The sequence below is a fragment of the Paramormyrops kingsleyae genome, chromosome 15 (assembly GCF_048594095.1).
Source record: "Paramormyrops kingsleyae isolate MSU_618 chromosome 15, PKINGS_0.4, whole genome shotgun sequence".
NCBI classification, from domain to species: Eukaryota; Metazoa; Chordata; class Actinopteri; order Osteoglossiformes; family Mormyridae; genus Paramormyrops; species Paramormyrops kingsleyae.
In genome coordinates, this window is record NC_132811.1 from 5741234 (window position 1) to 5764097 (window position 22864).

The 22864-nt window shown below is 42.7% G+C and overlaps 2 protein-coding genes across 3 annotated transcripts; one reads left to right on the top strand and one right to left on the bottom strand.

Annotated features, from left to right (window-relative positions):
• Positions 1–398: 398 nt before the first annotated feature.
• Positions 399–2717, bottom strand: foxq2 (forkhead box Q2). Its single transcript, XM_023844127.1, has 2 exons — positions 2301–2717; positions 399–776 (listed from the first exon to the last, which is right to left on the bottom strand). The coding sequence occupies exons 1-2, from the start codon at positions 2715–2717 to the stop codon at positions 399–401; spliced, it is 795 nt and encodes a 264-aa protein (XP_023699895.1).
• Positions 2718–8594: 5877 nt separating this feature from the next.
• On the top strand, positions 8595–21924 carry pias4a (protein inhibitor of activated STAT, 4a). Of its 2 annotated transcripts, XM_023843840.2 has the most exons (13): positions 8595–8627; positions 9216–9322; positions 9836–9923; positions 12165–12546; positions 12873–12957; positions 13132–13173; positions 13451–13541; positions 14659–14787; positions 15662–15767; positions 15944–16017; positions 16178–16338; positions 16985–17133; positions 18368–21924. In XM_023843840.2, the coding sequence occupies exons 4-13, from the start codon at positions 12168–12170 to the stop codon at positions 18622–18624; spliced, it is 1473 nt and encodes a 490-aa protein (XP_023699608.1). In that variant the 5' UTR covers positions 8595–8627; positions 9216–9322; positions 9836–9923; positions 12165–12167; the 3' UTR covers positions 18625–21924. The 2 variants fall into 2 exon arrangements, with proteins under 2 accessions (XP_023699608.1, XP_023699607.1); XM_023843839.2 differs by lacking the exons at positions 8595–8627; positions 9216–9322; positions 9836–9923 and adding an exon at positions 11059–11128.
• Positions 21925–22864: the final 940 nt, after the last annotated feature.

The window sequence follows — 22864 nt, forward strand, 5'->3', positions numbered from 1 at the left end:
GAGGTTGGGAACAACCTGGGATAACTTAGACTGAAAGTGACGATCGTCCAATAAGAGGTTAGGTAAGGAGCATTTCTACTGGACAATCATAATTGTCCAATAAGAGTTTTGGTAAGGTGCATTCCTATTGGACGATCATGACTACTAGCTTGAGTTAACCCAGCTGAGAAATCCAGCTTTGTGGAACACCTCCCTGTAGCTCAGCATTTCTCAGCTGGTGGGTCCATATTCAATAGGTACTGGAGTGTGTGGCGTAATTAAAAGTAGAAGATGAAATTATCGCTCCTTCCACCATTGACAACTTTTACCTTTACTGCCCAATGAGTCGGCAGGACTTTTATTATGAAGTAGGTTCATGTCTCACTGACCAAGAAATAATGTGGCTCCTGACGCTGTCATTAAATAGCTGTGTAGTAATTACTGCAGCGATATGAAGAATGGCCTGGCAGGCCCATAGCACCCAGGCAGTGCCAGTTCCAGCTGATACTGGCAGAACAGCAGGCAAGCTGGTGGCTCGGGGGGCAGAAGCAATAGGCGGAGTTCCTGGGGTGGCGTGGCGGGAGATATGGAGAGGGCAGGGGGAATGCGAGCTGGGCCGGCATGCCGCGGACCCTTCTGCGGGCGCGCCGACGGTGGAAATCCCCTCGGGAAAAGTCGTGCAAGTTGGCGGGGTGGATGGCCCAGAAGTGGCCCTTGCCGTTGTCACTGCGGCCCGCTTTGACGAAGCACTCGTTCAGAGACAGGTTGTGACGCACGCTGTTCTTCCAGTTCTTATCCTGCACAACCAAGGACACAAAGAGCCTGACATTTGGAAACACAACAGCATGGGTAGCTGAATTCATGAGATAAGCTCGGTTCACAGACAGGAAGGCTTTTAGGAAAACATCTGCAGTAGCCTGAAGACATCCATATTTGAGGTATTTTGATTTATCTTAGTTAAAATAATTCAGACTTTGATATCACAGATTCTCCGACAATAAAACTCATGACTAATAAAACCGGAGATCAATCTGCTGCTGGTAATAAGCTTCTTTGTTACTGATTTACTGGGAGCTATGATCTTTAACTTGTGCTAGGTCGAGGAAGGCTAAACCGCTCCAGTAAACCTTTTGCTACCGTGCATAAGGTGCCAGTTTCACTGCAAACCAGGAAACCCCTAAAGTGGATTAACACACCGCCCAGCCTACTCGACATACCCAGCAACAACTAGATTATTCCATCACCCGGCAGGATGGAATTAAACCTGTTGCAGAATCTCACCACTTTATGAAATGGGTTTTAATCATGGACTCCTATTAAAACTCATTGCATTAAAATGAGTCATGGAAAAATGTGCCGAAAAGAATGTTGCCCAAGCTGCCTGAACACCCAAGGCCAACCCTGTTCAAGGTGCATAATCCATGTCATTTATTCTGTGTCACCATTTACTGCAACTGATATGTTTTATCATTGCAGCCCTTTACTATAGTTAAGAAACTATGGAAGATGGATGGATGATGAGGTTTATTTTTCTCTGTAAACACTTACAGAACATGAATGAATGATGTAGTTTATTAATGAGAATTATATTCAGCGCATCGTAAAGTTTAAAGGTTTTATATGTCTTGTGCTAGTGATTATTTAAAATGCACCTCTGGCACCAGGGTTTGGGTCTCTGCCAGGGTTCCGTGTGCGTGTAGTTTGCATGTTCTGCCCGTGTCGTCGTGGGGTTTCCTCTGGGTACTCTGGTTTACCCCCACAGTCCAAAAACATGCTGAGGTTAATTGGAGTTGCCAGACTGCCAGTAGGTGTGTGTGTGTGCGTGAGTGAGTGGTGTGGGTGAATGGTGTGTGAGTGACTGGTGTGTGAGTGACTGGTGTGTGAGTGTGCCCTGTGATGGGTTGGCACCCCATTCTGGGTTGTTCTCTGCCTGTATTTATTGTCTTAAACATTTTATACTATTCGATGTTTTTTGCAGACATGAAAAATTCAGTTAATTTACTCATACTTTTAAAATCTATCCATCTAACAACTGGTCTACAAGGACATGCTTACTGACAGCTGGGAGCCTGTCATGGGTGGCACAGGGAAATGTTTCACTCAGTACATCAACTTCAGGCTTTACAGTAAAGTATGTAGGACAATTGGGGGGAAAAAAATACATTAACGACAAAGCAGCAGACTAGACCAATGCATGCTAAAGCTGAACGTTTGTATATACCATCAGGGCCATACCTAAAAATTCAGCCCCCAGGGCCCCTATCAGGTGCTGCTCCCCCTGAATCTGCCTGGGTGTCCCAGCCCCTCTGACACCCCCATACCTTACTCTTGAAGTAGGGGTAATGCTCCAGAATCCATTGGTAGATGTCGCACAGCAAGAGTCTTTTTTCTTTTGAGGCAAGGATCGCCATCGAGATCAGAGCGAGGTAGGAATGTGCTGGCTTGTCCAGAAGGTTCTCTGGAGCAGAAGTCCCACTCACCATCTCCTTTCCATTGTCGTCCTCTGGCCCCTCTGAGTCTCTGTGTTGTACTGTCTGCAGCTTGAGGTCATCTTGTGCTGTAGAGACTCGTGGACTTGGGTCAGGTGCGATGCGACAGGGACTCCTGTTTGTTATGGGACTCTGATTGCTGGACTCTTTTCCTGAGTCCTGGCTTCCCTTGTTGAACAGCAGGTAGTCAATAGTGAACCTTAGACCCACGTGCTCTTGACCACCATGACAGTTTCCCATAACTTCCATGCTGCCTGCGGATGTCTGTGCATCAAATGTCGATGCAATAATAAAGTTACCTGTTAGCTCAGCTTCAGTGTTAGCTCGGCTTCAGTGTTAGCTCAGCTTCAGTTTTAGCTCGGCTTCAGTGTTAGCTCGGCTTCAGTGTTAGCTTGGCTTCAGTGTTAGCTTGGCTTTAGTGTTAGCTCAGCTTCAGTGTTAGCTCGGTTTCAGTGTTGTATGAACTACAAAGTGCAGAAGGACAGAAAAATTACTGCCCGGCTAATATGTGAAGCTTCAGCACCAGGTTGACTGCTAGTATGCTCCATCACACAGCCCGTCAGTCGGTGCGGAGCCCCATGTTCTCTTTCTGAATCCACAATGCTGATGAGATCTCAAAAGATTGGGCTTGAAGTGACCATCTTTAAATCTCCGCCGTGAGGTTAATCTCTGAGTTCCTCAGCGGTTCATGGCAGTTCAAACGAACAAGCATGGTGATCCCTCTTTAAATACGCCATCTAAGACGATACGGAGCACAGGCGGGTGGGGTGTGTTGGGGGGGGTGTCTGCAAGATTATTATCCCCCCCCCCCCCCGCCGACAAAGCTCAGTAATTACAAAGGATTGCGCCGAGAGATTTAGGTGACCAAGGTGTTTAGAGACAGCTGCTGGAAACGCCAAGCGGATTCTGGACACTTCTATCCTTCTTAATAGGTCTTCAGGGGAGAAACAGTAGGAGGATGTTTATGTACAGAAATCTGAGTAACATAGCAACAATAACATAAATGTGTATATTAAAATATCCCAAGTGACCTTTTAACAACTACAGGAAGCATTATGAACTATATTTTATTCTCGACAATATTACTATTACTAAAATGTCCATTGTATATTATATATAATATTTTAAATATATGTATGTGTATATATGTATATATACATATGAATGGCAGTAGGCAGTATGTATCAGCCATAAATGAGGTCTGAGAGCCAGCAGCTCGACATGTGAGCTCGCAAATCAACAGGCAGCAGGGTTGCAAAGGGGCTCAAGAATCCGTGTACAAATTCCAAGAGTATCGGGTGCCGAGGGGTACGGACTCAAAAATCATGACAGCATTTGACAAATAATGACATCATAAATAAAGGAATAGTGGTCATAAGTCAAATGACACTTAGCAGGATAGTCGCTAAACACATCAAAAGTGTTTTAACACATAACTAGAATTCCCTGTGGTGATATTCTCTTTTCGCCTATTTTGCTCCTTCCTGCTCTCCGTAGCACCTTTTAAACATCCTCTGTCACCCTGAACATTTCTAGACATGCATGTGTGACTGCAAATGTCCGAATCAGTCCTGCCAAACATTAAACAGACGTTACCCTGCTAACTCCCTAGTACAATGTCCAGGTAATTTCCGACTGACTCCCATGTGTGAAGAAGGCAGGGAGAATTCCGTAGAATTCACCGCAAACCAGTGGGCGTGTCGATGACATTTTTTTATCATGCGACTGTCACGAAAACAGATGAATACAAAACATCCGAGGGTGAAGAAGAAGGATCATTTACACAAAGACGACTCCAACGAACATGGCTAACTGGAGAGACGACGGGATTCGGGAGCTTCTGTCAGTGGTGTCGCAAACAAAACACTGCGATTTCCGTAGCGTACTTCTTGCATCGTGCCCTGGCTCATGTGGGCTCTATCCAAGCACCACCCGTCGTCTAAACCAGCTAGGGTATTTCTAGTATGGGTGAAGACGTCTGACACTGGCAAACTCCGATTGTGTGCCGTATGTGTGAAAGGGCAACTCTGGAAAATATCTGGGCCTGCTCCTCCGGACAATGTCCAGAATTCATGTGTGAAAATGGCTCACGGAGAGGCCCGGGATGTCCAATCGGAAGACAGCAGAATTCCCAGTGGGCCACTTAGCTGCTTTGCTGATCAGAACAATTTGAGTTTAAAATTGAGCCAGCCAGAAACAAAACAATTTTAATAATTTTAAAATTCTACATCAATGATTCAGAATGTTAACCGGTGAGTTTTCTCTCTCTCTGTCTCTCTCTCTCTCTCTCTCTCTCTCACACACACACACACAACATATCACGATTGCTCAAAGAAAATATGCAAATACTGTATGCGACATGCACATCAGCATGTTCGTTTGTCATTTAGAGCCGAATGAGCGCAGTGCGTGGTTGCAGAGGTGCCACCATGCACCTCTTCCAGGCTGAAAAAATAGTCCCAATCTGTGCTTGCTCAAGAGGCACATACAGGTAGGAGTAAGTCTAGGGGCCACAGCATGGGGTCAGCCTGGAGTTAGGGGTTAAGGGCCTTGCTCAGGGGCCCAGTGGCGGCATCAGTCAGCAAAACCCAGGATTTGAACCAGTGACCTTCTGATCATGAACACAGAGTCTTAACAAAATAAACCACATACCTTCCCTTCTTCCCCAGAGCTGTGACCCTGTCTCACCAAAAACTAAATCTTGCGAGCTACAAAATGCTGGAGTTGTGGCAGGGCTGCTGTTTATATTGACCGCTAATGCAAAGACACCAACCCTGGGGTAAGGAGCACAAGACCTGGGCTCCTGAGGAATGGGCCATGAGAGGAAGCCAAAAGACGCTGTCAACCCACAACATAGGGGATCTGCAATGGTGTGAGCAGTCATCTTGTAGGAGTCATTCGGTCTGATGATTGTTCTACTCAGTTGTATATTGGCCAAGAAATACAGGAATATGTAGCCATTTTAAACTGCAAAGAGTGTTTTTTCGTGATGGTTTCATGACTGTTTGCAGTTGGTCTCATGAACGCCAGGATGAAGTCACACTCCTGTCCCAGTCATCACTTCTATAAATCACTGAACCTTTGTGGGACAGTCTGGAGTGAATTTCCATCTCTGCCATTGTTGTCAAAGAATGATACAATAACTCAGTATGACAGCATTCTAAGATGGACTGAAGGTGGCCCTACTCTTCATCAGGCCCCTCATCTTCCCTCAGGACAATAAAAATTGCAGTATGAATGAAGACTTCTTTTAATACTTTTTCAATTAGATAGTCACCTAGATGTGAAGGCAAAACTCATTGCTTAAAGATTCTCATGTTTTTCTTGTGAGAGATAATATCTTACACTGAATCCCGTTATGTCTCACAAAAATAATTTTAAAACTGCAAATGCAGTTTTAGTATTATAGCATCTAGTTATCTCCTACACGATTTTATTTATAACTGTTACACAGTAATAGAAAAAAATATCCTCATGACAGGTAGTTATACTGACCGGTGCACATACTCTGTGGAAAAGAATAATCTCTTCTTCACATATGAGGTTACACAAGAGTACCTACTTTATGATACAATCAGAACTGGATGTTGCATTGTATTTTAGTATCACAGTGTGTTGTGACAAAATTAAGTGTTACCACAATTTACTAAAATGTATGCCGTTATTTAATTATCATAACCTGAACGTGTACTTGCCAGAACATGCATATCCTCCTGAGACCCCACCCATCCATTGTAGTGGACATTTTGTTTTTGCATTTATCTTTTCACTGATGTAAGGAAACATTTATTCCTGTTGTACACTATAGAGGACATGATGTGAAATTAAAAATAAATTTGAAAAAACCTAAAATGTAAGATGTCTTATTTCCTCCAAAGACAAATAACATACAATTGAAGGACATTTTTTTCCTTGGGTCTCAGGAGGATATATTGATTAGCAGAATGGAATAAAGTTTACTCAAAGGAGTCTGTAGCTTTAAGCTGTAGCTTCGACGCCTCAACCAGGTGTTTGAAACAACTTTGCGTTGTGAAATAAAATCCCACTCCAGTTTTTACTGTAACATCATAAATAACAAACTGCACAAGTTCACTTGTTTGATATTATCCCCAAGTACGTGGATGAGTTTACCTCCTTCTTTATTAACATTAGTCGGCTACGCTGTGGGGCAATTGAACCGCCCGCAACAGACGCAGCACGTCCCGATTTATAATATCAGAGTAACCCGGATGTCGGGCTGATTTGCGGCTGATGGTGAAACATGAAACATAGAAATTCATGAAAAATAAAATTTATCTTAACACGGAAATTTCACGACATAACATTCATGGAGCTTTGATTTCAAAACTTTTAGTTGAGAACCAAATAAACGCAGAATCAGCATAGTGTTTAATGTACATATCCGCTATCAATAGTTAGTGTCAAATAATTACATTGAGTTCATAATGAACATAAAACAGCAAATCCTGTATTCATCCATTCTTCTTCTATTATCTTACATTCCGTATCCACCCTCCTGTAATGCGAAATCATATTATTAACCCGTGAACGACGCATTTTGGGTTTACTGTGCTAAATGGTATTGCAGGCCTTTTTCCGTGCGAGATGACAGACAGTGCTCTGTTTCCCTCTACTGGCCGTACTTGCGTTGCAGAAGTGTGTCGTCATCTCACAATCGGTGTTTCCAGATTATTTTTAGAGTACCACCATTAGTACCGAACCTAACGAGCCCCGAAGGGCCGTGAGGGGAAAAATAAATTGTGAAATAGAAGTCGTGGCCAAGACATTGTATGGCTTTTCAGCAAAACACACAACTGGTGCTCAAGAGAACCGTTCAGTACGACTGGTTTTTATATGTTCTCGTCAAAGAAAAAAGAAAAACATATTTAGTTGCTATATATTTATTTATGAAGTTACATATTTATTTATATAACCACATCAAATAAAATTTAAAGGTAAAACTGAATATTAGAATCATCTTCATTTTCAGGTCCCCACAAAGATCTGTGAATGCAATCAAAAAGCAAAAAAAAAACACCAAAAGTCTTGTATTTTGTTTAGTTACTTATGGTTAGGGTTAGGGCTAGGTAGGGGTTAAGGTCGTCATGTTCGGATTAGAGTTTTCCCCATAGAAATGAATGGCGAGTCTCCACAAAGGTATAATTACAAACCTGTGTGTGTGTGTGTGTGTGTGTGTCCTCCCTCTGTTGTGTGGCGTTTCCTTTGTTTACACCACTTTCTTCCCACAGTCCAGAAACCAGCAATCAGGCAAACAGGCATCTGTAAATTACCCATATCAAGTGATGCTGTACCCTCCAATGCACTGGCATCCCATGCAGTATATCTGCCTGCCATGTACCCAGTGGTGCCTGGGATAGGCTCCACCCTCCCCCCTTATTCTGCACTGCAAAAGAGATGGATCCTTTTATTTTATACAATTACATATAAAAAATTAAGATACAAGAGGAAAAACCTAAAAGGGAATAAAGGAAATACAATACAGCAGACATATATAATAGCCCACATTTGTTCCATTGTATGGACGTACAATTGCATAAAAAAGATCCACACCTCCATGGCCCCAGTACTGCTTACCCAAGATGACCCCTAAATTTGTTCAGACAAGACACCATTTCAGCTCAATTCTAAAGCAGCTCATTGGAGTGAATCCTCTAAACCAGCCAAACTGTATTTAAAAAAAGACCAGTGTCACCTGTATCACATTTCAGCTGTGACATCTAGTAACTGTACCACCCCAGTCAAACCTGAGCAATTCATTACTGGTTGAAACAAAAACCACCACACACTGGGGGCCCCAGGGAACCTATGTCCTCAACTATTACAGGTGTAACGTGTTGCTCATTTGCTAACCAGGAGTGGCACGCTGACGCATCTTAAAGACGCAACGGCCCTTTTTGAAGCATATAATACTCAAACACAGATGCAAGGCTTGTTACCTGACCTAGGTGAAGAAAATGACTTTGGAGCTAAGCATTGTAGTCTGCTGAGGCCAGAACATTCACTGGATGAACAGATACCTTAAAGAGTTAAATTATGCACCACACCTCTCTTACAAAATGCTCTTTATAGCATGTGCTGCACCGTACTGCTTCTAAACCCAATGAACCTTGATATGGCATGTTAAACCTACTCCTTGGAGTGAGTACAAATATTGGACGACTCTGCAGCATTTCCACTCTAATCTTTACTTGCAAATCCTGTTGTTACCCTTTCTTACCCCACTTGACTCTTTTCTACTTTGTATTTGTTAACTATCCTAATTTATTTGCAGTTTCATTTTTCATTTTATGACCTGTTTTTATTGTTTTTATCCTTCATTTTTTCAAACATGACTGAGCTTTTCTCTAAATTCTCACCGATCTGACAATATGTTCAGTTCCAAGGTTGCTTAATTTCTGTCTTGGCGTTTTTAAGGATGTATGTGTCCAATTAAAGATTTTGTTTTGATATATCAGCGTAACCTCACTTATATAAATGGGTGTGAGCTAAATTAGCTCTAAAGTAATAATAAAGAAAAGTGGTGTTTAATTCAGTTTCCATTCTTGTTATAAACTCTCTAGATTTCAGATCCTCACTATAAGGTAATATAGATAAATACACATGAACAAAGTATTAACATGTTAATACTTTTAACGTTACAAGTTACGTGTTTGGGGCCATTAAGCCAATTCTAAAGCCTTTCAAAGCATGAATATGGGTGAAATATGCACTATATTTGCTTTGTAGAATCTGGACTGGCACTGATGAGGCAGTGCTTTGTTTCAGTCACAAAACAGGCTGCATTTTAAGGGAACCCGGATACACCGTTTTCCAAGGATTTCCGGTCCAGTCACGTGAGTGCCCTGTATGGGTGTCTCTGTACTGCCTGCAGTATATGAGAATCTGTGTGTAGGTGATTGTGAGCCATGTAATTAACTCCTACAGTGTTCCTTGTGCTTCTTGGGGTAGCCTACAGACTCATCCAGTCTCCGAACTGGATCAGTGGTTAGATGATGCATAGAAGTTGAGGGTGAAATCAGAATTAGATTTATTATTAATGTATGTTCACACGCACAGGGAATTTGTCTCTGGTTGTCAGTGGCTCTAGTACATTAGGTACAAGACAATACGACAGTCACATAAAGTCGGGTTTATATATGCAATGTGCATGTATGGTTGATAGCAGTTTTAAAAGGAATGCTGAAAGGAATATAATATGTGCAATACAATAAAATAAGTACTTACAACATTGCGGTTTTGCACGGTAATGAGAGGGTGACAGTGCAGCTGAGCTGAGGCAGCTGGGTCCTGAGAGTGATGGATTGTGGGAAGAAGCTGTCCTCATGCCTGTTTCTTTTGGCACACAGTGGTCTGTAGAGGAGAGAAGTTCAAAGAGGATGTGACCTGGTTGTGGGGGGTCTGCGATGATTTTCCCTGCCCGATTCCTGACTCGGGGTGAGTGGGTCCTAGAGGGGTAGCAGGTTCTGGGTGCCACTAGAGATTTTGGGCCCCACGAAATCATATTTAGCCCTCAACCCAGACCAATCAAATTATGTTCCAAATTCTTTTAGGGCCCCTGTCACTCAGGACCTTGAATCATCCTAACTTTTGAATCACCCCCCCCCCCCCCAGACCAAAATCCAGACCAAAATTTTATTTCAGCCAATCAGTTGAGCAAAAAGAGTCACCTTCACAGAGTACTCAACTCTGAACTCTTTGGTTGAAACAAAATCTTGGTCTGGATTTGTACTTTCTGAACCCGAACTGTCCACCTCTGGATGTAGGCTGATCTTTATTTTTTTTTTTGGTGCTTGATCTAAATCAGACTGAGATGGATAAAAAGAGGACAAAATGGATAGTTACTGTATAGAAATTGATCAGTAGCTCCTGGGACAGGTCGAACTTCCTCCGCTGGGCCTTTTTTTTTATCATAGTTTATGTTGGTTTCCCATTTCAGTTTCCATGGCAGACACAGTGCTATTGAGTATGGGAGGGGGCAGTGTGTGTGTGTGTGTGTGTGTGTGTGTGTGTGTGGGGGGGGGGGGGTTCCATATAAGGTCACTGTCATCTTCACAGTATTGAGTTTGTTCCACTTCCGTTTGTTATAACCACACTGGGGGGGGGGGGGGTGGGGGTGGTATGTAATATTGTAATACTACAATATTTAAATATAAGGGTTCATTAATTGTACATTTTGTACAAGTGATTTTGTTTTTTGTTGCATTTTGAGGTGCAAAAATTAAACAACTCATAATGACCCATTTAACTTACACTACGCACAACGTACCTTTCCTACGTTACTAAACGCTACATAATTTCTCATATGAAAACTTGATTGAAACAAAAAGCAACATAAGCAGAATCAGCAATCGGGAGTATTTTATATGAGAAGACAGACATGGTTCAGGGTAATGGGACCCTATACATTCGCACACTGCGAATCATTTCACAGCCCATTGCATTTCCAATCCCATACATTCTCTACAGTCTACACTGATGCGCGGATCATGTCCATCTTGTGACGTACGCCGGCGCTGATTGGTGGAGGCTAAACTTTGACACGTGATCCCGATGCCTCTCATTGGCGAACGACTGCCTTTCAGCTTTGGCTCTCGCGGGGCTGCTGCGCGAAGATGGCGGCCGAGCTGGTGGAAGCAATGGCAAGTTGAGCTCCGTTTGTCCGGGTTAACCGAGGAGACGCTGAGGGTGTTGCGGGTTTGCGTGCGGATATTAAGGGAGACGGGCAGTAGGTGCATTGTAGGCCTCCCGGGTTTGTTATAAAAATAGGAGCTGTGAAACGGAGTAGCTTGCGCTGTCAAGTACGACTAGGCAATGGGGCATATGGGAAATGAATGATGAGACCATAAATAAAAACAATCGCCTGCAGGGAGTCGGCGCGAAACTACATTAGCTAGCTAGCTATCTTCGTTATCCTTACGTTGTGCTTCCTCATCGTGTCATCGTGTGTTACTATCACACGCTGCGATACGTTTGACAATAGCATGCCCGTTAAGAGGAAAAGGAGAGTATTTCAGTGCTCGCACACTGTCGGGAAGTGTGTCTGCGTGATGTGCCACATTTTGTGCGCTTCGTGACAACACGCACAGTCGGGTTTCATCTTTAGTGCAACTTGGGAGCTTAATTCATCAGCCTTGGAGTCCAGGCCGGACTCCTGGACTGCGGGGATCGTGTTTATTAGCACGGTTAATAGAACAATGGGTTCTCATTGAGTGACGGTGCTGGGGTAGATCGGTTGAATGACATTGATTTATGGAACATGCATGGCTAGCGAGCGGTAGCAATAGCAATTAGTTTAAAGTGTACATCTTTGGAAAGTAACGTTTTGTAAAAGCTGGTATTAACTGATAGATGCTTCGTTTTGCTTAACCTACTTCAAATAAATGATGATGTCTTTTAATATTTGCGACCTACCTCGTGAAGCATTTAATTCACCTGACGTAGATAGCAATTCGTTTCTAAAGTAGGAAGCCTTGTCACTGTAACTTGGGATGCTCTTTTGATTATGAACTACTATTGCTTTTTTCGAACTGTATAATGTCATTTTGATTCTGCGATAATCCTCCATGTTAATTTAGATAAAACACTTAATGGCGTTTATCAGAATATCAGTATCTTAAAGTTGTCTTCCTCCATTCTTCTCCACCCTTTTGATGACTTCGCTCCGGCCACGACTAGAACATGGTGAAGAGTTTCAGAGTGTCTGACCTGCAGACACTGCTGGCTTCCATGGGACGCAGTAAAAGTGGCCTGAAGCAGGACCTGGTGGGAAGGGCCTTGAGACTGGTACAGACGGAATATAGCCCCGAACTGCTGAAAAACGTCCGCCAGCTCTATGAGTCGCGCTTCCCCAAGGCGACAGGCTGGCTTCCAGCACGCCGGCCCGAAGTGGTCCCGGTGACCCAATCCACTCGTAGCACCTCGCCATCCACCAATGCGCAGGGCACAGACTACCTCAATGGCCTCCCAAAGCCATCTCCCACCCCTGCCTCAGAAATAAAGCTGGTCTCGTTGCCCTTCTACCAAACTCTGGAGACACTGGTGCCCCCGACAGAGCTGCGTGAGTTGTTTTGTGTGAAATTTGTTAGTGATGAAACCATACACATCGTTCAGTGATCAGGAGGAAATTGCTAGAGTGATGGCAGTGTGTGTTTTATGTCTGAAAAAACTGATATTGATCAGTGCGAGGCTGGTAACAATACTCCTAGGAGATTCTTTCTCCAACATATCTGTCTTGGGAATATCTATTATTAATTCACACACAATTCGAGATTCCAGCTTTCAGACAGCACCACGTCTGCCTTTCGTTCTTCATCGCTCTTCCTGGATGGTTTTTGTTGTTGGTTCAGATGGACACAGCTCTTCCTTGCCTCTCTGTCCTTGCAGTTGCACAGAACAGTGAGAAGCTGCAGGACAGCCCATGCGTGTTCGAACTGACACAGAGCCAAGTGGACCAGATCAGAAACTCCAGGTGAGTGTGGCTTAGGGTCTAGGTTTTCCTGTATAGAAACATCTGAAACTGACCTATAGATAACCTTACATGTTTAACTGCTATCATATTGAGTTTTATACTGTGGAATAATATGTAGATGCTGGTCTTGGAATGACTGTGTTTTTACACTCTTTTTAAAAATTATTATTTCAGTGAGCTTCGTCCAGGGATCAAATCAGTCCAGGTGGTACTTAGGTGAGATTGCAAGAGGTTTTTTTTTTTTGGAGAAAGGCTTTCATGTTATCTGTGTCTTTTAAATTCACCTATTAGTTACCCATTGTTTAAGGGCAGCATGAGCTAGTAGATATGTTTTTGTTTTCATTTAAAACTGACGCATCCATGCGAAGCAGTAATTGGTTTGTAAAATAGGTCGTGTGCAGAATGCAGAAGTGCATAGTATTGGAAAGTACAGGCCATTTCCTCTTTTCCTGTTTTCTGTGTACTTACTGTTATTTATTTATTTTTTTGCTAGAATTTGCTACACAGACACTGTTGGCGTTCAAGAGGATCAGTATCCCCCAAATATTGCAGTCAAAGTTAATCAGTCCTACTGTCACGTCCCTGTAAGTAGATGTGAAGCTCCCAGCTTCCTCAATGAAGCTGTAGTATTTTAAAGATTTCCCATTCACTGATGAAGCCCATTAGCACGTGGTATTTCTCTGCCGTTTCAACAAGGATTCTGATATCGGATTTCGGGGCCTTTCAGGGCAAAGCAAGTTAAAACAAGTAATCAATTTGTATTTCTCAGCCTGATCAGAGAACAGAGCTTTATTTTAGTGTGGAGTATAGTGTGACAGTAAGTTGCATGCTGTGTTTCGGTCGAGTGATTTTTGTTTTTGACTCGGCGGTTTGTAAAATGACTTTGGTACTAAAGTGACTTTAGTGGGTCACGTGATTTTTGTCTGTGAAGATGCACATGCAGTGTGCAAAATGACCTCCACCATCTTATGTCATATTGTACCACTTCATTGTGAAAAGCAAATTGAGCCACCTTGTCTGTTTTTACACACACTCACCCTCCCCCCCTCCCTCCTCCCCTTTCTCTTTAATGACACCTGCATACTTTTACTTGGGTCTTTGGCCCTATGAGCTGCCTTAAAAGAACACTGGGACATTACATTTTTACACCCTTTTTATGTATCGGCCTTGTGAAGTTTAAAATCTCCAAACAGTTTTGCAGGATACATGATGGATCCCCTTGATATTAATTGAATGCAGATTCATGTCTAATAAATACCATACTATAAAATGCTCAGCATTTCTCTCTGGTATTCAAAGCTTTGATCTGTATAATAGTCCAACCCCTCACGCTGTGGAATGAATCTGATTTTTTTTTCCCCCCAGATTCACTTTTATACAGTGGAAAAAGCAGTATGTGAACTTATAATTTGCAGAACTGTTCTCCAGTGTGTGTGTTTGTGTCTCATAAGACTGACTGCTAATTTGAGTAAAAAGTCACACATTGTAAACATATATGCTGAGTGAAATTGAAATTATTAATATAAAACTATTAGGCTGCCAGACCGACCTGTGCAGTTACACAGTAGTAAACACCCATGTGACATCTCCAAGCCAATAAGAAAATGGTATTTACCAAAGCCGTGGTATAAGGTTTGCTGTTGCAGTTTTCCTTCTTAATCAGCCGATCTTCTCCTTCGGGGTTTTACCCCCTGAATGCAGGGTTACTACCCCTCAAACAAGCCGGGTGTAGAGCCCCGCCGGCCGTGTCGCCCCGTCAACATCACGCCCTGGTTACACCTGTCCACCGCCCTCAACCGTATCACCGTCACCTGGGGAAACTTCGGAAAGGTATGCCTGCTTGGTGTGTGGTTATGCTGGTATTATGCTTTAATGTCTATTTTCAACGATGGCTCCTCTAACGCTGTTTTATTGGCATGTTCAAAATCGCGTGTCTGAGTCGGCCTATATAATGCTTTGTGATGTCATTCGTATTATTACGATGGGGAAAAAACTCTGAGTTAAACGCATATTTGTTTGACACAGATATAATTAATCTTGTGTATGTTGGTGCTTGCACTCAGTATCCCTGTTGTCAGTTGATATCGGATTTGGGGCATTATCTAAAATTCGATAGTTTGTGGTTTTCGTCTGTGAGATGCGGCAGGCATGACTGTTTGCCTCAGCCTGCTGTTCTGTGAGAATCCGCCGTCAGAGGATATGTGTGAAAGGTCACGCCGTGGAAACCAGTGACCGCGGTCAGCAAGGAAATGTGCGGTGCTGCACTCATGGTTTTCCCCCTTCAATGACAAGGTCTTCCATCATCTGAACTTAAGCCCTAATATACACCCCTATATACAACCCACTTGGGAGTTGAAAATGCATGGTTAATCCATTAGGGAAATGCATTAGAGAGAAAAAAAAATAAAATATTGCTGCTTTTAGAAAGCTGGGAATTACTCAATAAGTTAAAGCACATGTCCAATACACACAATCTGGTATGCATATGTGTGTATATTTATAGTTGGTGTTGGAGGACCAGATTCAGAGATATTGTGGAAAATACATGCAACTATCAAAAGGTTGTGCAACATATCATTCTACATATGTAAAGCAAATGCAGGATTGAATGGGGGAAATAAAAATGTCCAGTCCCAAGGCAAGGTCTGCTAGTGGCACCAACCCCACCCTCCTGTCTTCTGTGTCCCCCCCTTTTGGTGTGTAGCGGTACTGCGTGGCGGTCTACCTGGTGAGAGTCTTCACCGCGGCGGATCTCTTCAGCAAACTCAAGCTCTGCTCGGTGGAGAGTGCCGACCGCTGCCGTGAGCGCAGTGAGTATGGAGTGTGTGTGTGTGTGTGTGTGTGTGTGTGTGTGTGTCACACTTTCAGGTCACACGGTGCAGATCTCTCGTGGAGTGCTTACTGGTGCGACTTGTGCTTATGGAATGGATGTTGGTATCAGGTGTTGTACTAAAACGAACTGCTGTGCCCCCCCTGCCCTTTGCAGTCCAGGACAAGCTGCGCTTTGACCCAGAAAGTGAGATTGCTACCACAGGGCTGCGAGTGTCACTCATCTGCCCTGTAAGTCCTTGTTCCTCTTCATTGCTGTGTGTTGTTCATACCTCCAGTCCAGCAGGGGGCGTGCTGCTATCCTGGTGTTTGTTTTATATATGGTTTGGCATCCTGTTTGTTGTTGCATATGGTTAACTCACTCGCGTGTTGACTTTTCCCCTGCGGCCAGTTGGTGAAGATGCGTCTGAATGTACCATGCCGGGTCCTGACCTGCGCCCACCTGCAGTGCTTCGACGCGGTCTTCTTCCTGCAGATGAATGAGAAGAAGCCCACGTGGACCTGCCCCGTGTGCGATAAGCCTGCGCCCTTCGAGCTGCTCACCATCGATGGGTAAGCAGACCTCTGGCATCCAATCGCATAGAGGACTCCGGTTCTGCAGGCTGGTTCATTTCCTGCTTTGCTATCCTCTCCTGAGCATGAGCTAAACCTATGACCTTTTGGATTTTGGGGGGTGGGTGGGATTGTTCAACAGGATTTCTGGCTGAATGATTTTGTATAGATGTGGACTGATGGACTTGTGATTTTGCGTAGATGTGGATTTGTGGTTTGACTCTAGTGTCTGATTTTTAAAAATGATGGACTGAGGTATGCGCCAAATTCTGGATGTGGTTTAACGTTATTCTATAATCTGAGCTGATGAGCTTCGTGATGTGTACGGCCAGGGCAAACTGAATGACATAATGAGTGCACACATTCTCTGGAGTAGGACTGGGAACCCTCTTGAGAAGAGGTTTAGTCATCGGTAGAATAATAATAATCCTGCAGGTGAAATGGTTGGTTTGACCCCCTTCTGTCTTCGAGGTGCACATGGAAGTTTGCACAAAAGTTTCTGCGCAGCCTTGCTGCACATCCCTCAGTTGACCTGAATCTAGGTCATGTGACACGAGTGTGCGCTCAGTGGGCAGCGGCGCGAACGAAGAGACACGCGCGCGTCCGGGGAGGCCGAAAAACCCTAACGGACGTTTCCATGGCACAGGCTGCTGTCTGAAATCTTGAAGGAGACCGAGGACGTGGAGGAGATCGAGTACCTTACAGACGGTTCCTGGAGGCCCATCCGGGATGAGAAGGAGAAGGAGAGGGAGCGGGAGCGCAGCCACACACCTGAGTATCCGCTGCTGCATATATGTAAGCCCCAAGTCTTTGGCGAAATCCGCCAACCACGCAATTTATTTTCTGAGAGCAACATCTCACATTGCTGTGCTAGATCAGGATGCATGATGCTTTGCATGCATAGTATGTGGTTATTTGATGTGGATGCATTTTCTTTATTAAGTAGTAGAATGAGCATTTTTGTTTCATTTCCTAGTATCTGGGTCATGTCTTGTAGTTTGCAGTAGCTTTCATAGAAATTCCCAGCAAGCTTTGTACTGTTACTGAGATCTTTTTATAGCACTAGTGTTTCATGGGAAATTTAGGATTAGACGACATGAAGGTGTAGTCCTGTCCTTTTTTTTTTTTTTTTTTTTTTTTTTTTTTCTCCCAAGTTTTAAAACTTGAGTGCATGAGTTCACAAGAATTAGAAATCCAGGTGGCTGGAGCTCCTCACTCAGGAGAATAACTCGCTCTCTGTGTTTGTCTGCTATTGTTGTTGACTGGTCTTGGTTTTTCCAACACCGAATACAGTCACTAGTTGCTTCCTAACCAAACCTAGGTTAGCTTACTGAGTTTTTTTTTTTTGTAAGATTGTACAAATGAAAATGACAAACACTGCTTATTCTGATGTAATCTAAATAAATTGCATTGATACTATACACCAGGGCTATTCAACTCTGGACCTCAATTCCAGGGTTTTCAGTTGTTTTCCGTTCTCCAAGGTAATTAGTTTAATAATGACTGATTCTGATTGGTCAAGGAGGCTTCACACCTGGCTCACGGGTAAAATAAGGCTTGAAAATCAGCAGTGCTCGGTCCCGAGAACCATGATTTGAATAGCGCTGCAAATACATTGTGCTGATTTTATGAATTTAAAGCCAGATTTATTGAGTTCACATGGTTCAATATTATACATCAAGTAACACTTTCTGATGTGACAGGACATCATTGTTATTTTTAATAGGAAGAATGTCCTTGAGGGAGCAGTCATGCTGAATATTTGGGGTTTGCATTCACTCACTCTTCTATACTCGTGATGCTTTTTTGTGCTGTAGGTGACTGATGCCTTGCACTGATGGCAGTGGTGCTCAGATTTCTCACGGTTACAAGATGGCTTCTCCGTGTCTGGATGTGTGCCGTTTTCTTTCGGGCCACAGAGAGTCTGTAGTGAGAAGTAGCCTGTTAGCTCGCCTCGTGTTGCTGTTAAGGAGGACTGGGACGGGCCGTCAAGCAGGCTGCCACTCACGGCTCCTGTCTGTCTTCTCAGGCTCTCCGGAAGCCAACGGTCACTCCCCGGCCCCCACCGTCACCAGCCAGCCTGCCAAGTCCGCCGCGGGCACTCTCGCCGCCCCGACTGGAACCGGGGCCGGCGCGGTGGTGGACCTCACTCTGGACTCTTCCTCGGAGGAGGAGGAGGCGGACGGGCCGACGGGGGACAGCGAAGACACGGACGACAGTCAGGACAACCCTGCCCCGAAGAGAGGCCGCTATGACTACGATAAGGATCTGGTCACTGCTTACTGACCTCCTGGACCTACAGACTTGAGTGAGGGGTTTGAGTAGAGTTGTGGAGGGTTCAAATTGACCTACTCCCCCTCCCCCCTTTTACACACACACATGCACACACTCACGCGCACACAAACACACACACACACAGCTGACTTCACTATAGCACTGCAGAAGCCACGTGATCCATAGGCTACTCTTCCTCATGGCCTGTTATTTTACTGATGTACATCTCACTAACTTCAGATGGACATGAGTAGCTCTTTCCCACTTTCTGTCCTCCCCTCTGTTTTTATCTCCCTCCTCCCCATAGCCTGTACTCCTGCTATAAGAGCCATAAAACGTGTTTCCTTCACCTTTGACGACTAAATTACACGCAAGGTAGGAAGTGTATTTGAGGACTGAGACCTTGCAAGCAGTGAATCTCTAAAGCATATTTCAGTTTCACTTTCATTATACTTATAGGATGTGGTATAAAATTGCATGGGGCTTAAGTCTATTTTTTTTTCTTTTCTTTTGTCCAAATCCTTCCTTATTTTGGTCCTAGAAACTGACAACCTACCTCAGTCAAAACAAACTTGATGGGGAGATATCATTTGAAAAATTCTGGCTGGAGTTTTCTTCTTCTTTTTTTTTGTTTTTTGAGTCACACTGGAGAGGGTGTCCATTTCCTTTTTGGAGATCCGCCCGCATTGGGGCATGATGACAGTGGAGCTAAATGTAATCTACTTTCTTACTGGTTCGTCTGCTGTCACATGCCAAATTTCTATTGGGATGCTCACATATACAAATAATGGTTGGGTGTCGCACTATCTGTTCAGCATTTTAATTACGATATCCATATTTTCATAAATACATTTGATCAAAAAAAGCATTTTTTCTATAATTTGGTGAACTGCAATAACTTTAATGGTAAAGTATTATGAACATTTGGCACATTTTATGAAATTGATTTCTGTTATTTATTTCCATGTTTGTATGTGTGAAAATGCTGGTGTTTTTTTTTTTTCTTTTTTGTTTCTTAAACATATTTTAATCCCGGTAAGTTAAAGCCTAGAGGAGGATGTTGATGGAAGTCGATAATCCATTCTGTGTTTTGTCCTCTTGAAATCATTGCCTGTTACAGGTTAGCCAACATCTACAGTGACTTTAAGTGGGATTCCATACAACAGCATTGGTAACATTTTGAAGTTCTCTCTTTCACTTACTGTTACATTACAAAATGTGCTACGTTGTGAACTGTTCATGACATTTTGAATTTGGGGCATTGGATCTGTTTTTGGACTCGGTAAAGAATCTCAAATGGACAGCGCAGTTCACCATAAAATGATCAGAACTGGGCTGCGATGTCCATTTTATCTTAAACCCGTACTTCTACAGGAAGCAGTTTGCTGCTGATTATATTGTTGCAGTTGAATGTTATTAGGCTTTGAACTGGGAAGGGTATTTTGACCTTCTGGTACTGAGGTTTTCTTTGTGAAAGATCGAGCTACAGGAAATGGCATCTGGTTATGCTGGCGTGGTGTGCACGCACCTTAATGGCTGAAGATTGAAAGAAAGGGCAATAAATGATCTGCACTCAGTCTGATTACAGTAGCAGAATAAGACCTTCGGAATATGCATTAGGAGGCGAGAATTCATAGATATTCTTCAGTTGTACGATTTTTGGTTAATTGGTGTTTTAATTGATATGATGGCGTTCATGTCCTTGAGACTGAGTTTCATTTGTTTGTATATGCCTGGCTGTTTTATTTTCAGCTTTGTAGGCCATCAGACATACTTGTAAATTAAGGGTGGTCCAAAAAGGCTTCCATATAGACAGAACCATCAGATGTGCCTTGTAACCACCTTTCTGCTTCTCTCTTGGTACATTTGAACTACATCAGACTGGGATAAGCATGAAATTCGGACCATTTCCCTACTGTGATGATGGATATCCCTTGTGGAAATGGCTGTAGTAGAGTTCAACTTTTAATTGACGTATCGGTATGATCAGCTTGGGTCTTGGTGCTTTTTTTTTTTGTTGCTTTTTTTTCAAATTTTGCAAATTTTGAAATTTTATGAAATCCTTGGCCTCATTCATTCCTGAACTTCAAGCACTTGCATCAACTCCCAATGTTCCCTTTAGAGAAAAGGTTTGCCAGTTGTGAAACAGCTACTACAGCTAATGTATATGACGAGATCCTTTCTTTTTCCGTCAGATCATTTTAAAGGCTTGTTCTTTTAAGAATAATAACTGCAAGCTGCGGCTTACTTTGGCTGGCGTTGTTACACAATGAAGGCCGTGTAGTTCACTAGGGTAATAGTTAGTCCTTGTGTGTAATTGTACAACATCCATAAGGGCTTACATTGGTGGAAACGGTATATTGTAGCTAATTGTAATAGACTTTTCCAACAACTTCAATCTTCAGATGCCTATGTGCGTGAATCTACCATTCGTGCTGATTAATACCCGACTTAAATGAAAAGCAACCTTGTATTCTCATTTTACATCATTGTCCATTTCTAATAAAGCCACTTTTTTGATAGCTGAGATCTATAGGCCCCTCATAATTATTTAGCAAAAGATTTAAGAATATAATTTGTAGGTTGTTTCCTGTGAACGCCTCTCAGCCTGTCTGACGATTCACGCAGCCAGGCTCTTCTTTTGACTTGTGAAGTTGATCAAAATAACCTCTTAATTACATATTAAATAGAAACTCATTTCCTCTGAAGTCTTATCCATGCTTTTAGTACAGCTGATTTAAAAAAATAAATTAAAAAAATGGTTCTGTTATTGAATTGTTTTAAACCTTGACTACCATTGCACAACTAATATCCGGTTTGTGTCCATAACTGAAATGAAAATAGGTCCTTGTAGAGTTTTTCAGAACGGGACTGTTCTTAGTTGAAATTGAGGGGGAGGATCGAAACAAGGGGAGAATATTGGCCTGTCTGGATCCCGTATTGCAATGCCTATGGTGCCATGGACAGTGGCTTACTATTCCCTATGTAAATGTTTTGTGTGTTGTGTCTTTTTATATGTTCATATTAAAAGCCAACAAAATGAATAAATAATATTTTATCAAGCTCTGATTTGACTCCGGTTGTTCCGATAGGCAAACACTCAGAAAACAGGACTCAGGTTTTAGTTAGTATGGCTTATATACATAAAGCTGTAAGCATGTGTGCTACTGAATGGTCTGGGGGGATCTCTAGAGGATACCGTTGTTGTTGTGCCATCTGTGTAAATGGCAAATAAGATTCGAATTTTACATAGCGACGTGCTAAAACCTGTTATTTACATGTAAAATTACAAATTAAACAAATTTTAAAACATTACATTTGTCCTGCTATTTATTTTAGTACAAGCAAAAGTAGATGCGTATTATTTTGTGCGCTAATGGAGACTAGTGTTTAAACTTAAAAAAAAAAGTTTTTCTCGGAAAATGAGATGTGTTGGTATCATTGTGTACTGTAAATAACGTCCCTGAAAATAAAGCAGACCCTGAGAACGCACAGATAGCCCTATAGCCACTGTGGGTATTGAAGCTTCTTTTCTAACACCAGTAGTCTTGAAAAGATTAACAATATTATCAGTAAGCCTACGTGTAATATCTCGAAGGAAAATCGATACGGCAAACGGGGAAGATAAATAATTAGTGATTTTTATAATTGTAGTTCACTAATGATTTCCAAACCCCGTTTAGTGTATGTAAACACCAGCGAAACATCCTTTAAATCATGTATTGTACACATTATTCGGAGTTTAAACACAATTTGTTTAAAATACGAATTCCAAACTCATAATACTCTTCTTATGTCCAGGATTTTGCATAAACTCTCCTTTAAATCAGCGCATTGTACTTAAGTGTTGGACAGTTAACAGTAGGCGCACAGTCCGCCAGGAGCTGTACGGTCAAAGTCTTCCATCAGCCTGCCTTTAAAGGTTATGTGTGCTTGTCGAATTTGCGACTTATAACGCAAAAAAAACGAATTAATATGATCAACTTTTTAATCGGCCACTTGCGTTGGAAACTTGCTCGTTCAGACCAGAGGGACCCACCAAGGACAAATTGACACCCACACTACAAATAGACGACAGACGTGCAACTGTCCTATGGAAACATGCAACATTTAGACAATACAATTCACATAAACAGTTGCGAGTGATACTGCATACAAAAGTAGTCCAAATTCAGACAGATGTGATGTGGACGAAATGGGGGTTAAACGTTCCTGAATCTGGTGCTCGGCGTTATAATTCTCCGAAACCTCC

Coding starts and splice junctions, on each gene's coding strand:
- foxq2 (XM_023844127.1), bottom strand. CDS start 2,717: ATGGAAGTTATGGGAAACTGTCATGGTGGTCAAGAGCACGTGGGTCTA. Junction 777..2,300: donor ACCCCTACTTCAAGAGTAAG/GTATGGGGGTGT, acceptor TTGGTTGTGCAG/GATAAGAACTGGAAGAACAG.
- pias4a (XM_023843839.2), top strand. CDS start 11,102: ATGGCGGCCGAGCTGGTGGAAGCAATG. Junction 12,958..13,131: donor GACCAGATCAGAAACTCCAG/GTGAGTGTGGCT, acceptor TTATTATTTCAG/TGAGCTTCGTCCAGGGATCA. Junction 13,174..13,450: donor TCAGTCCAGGTGGTACTTAG/GTGAGATTGCAA, acceptor TTTTTTTGCTAG/AATTTGCTACACAGACACTG.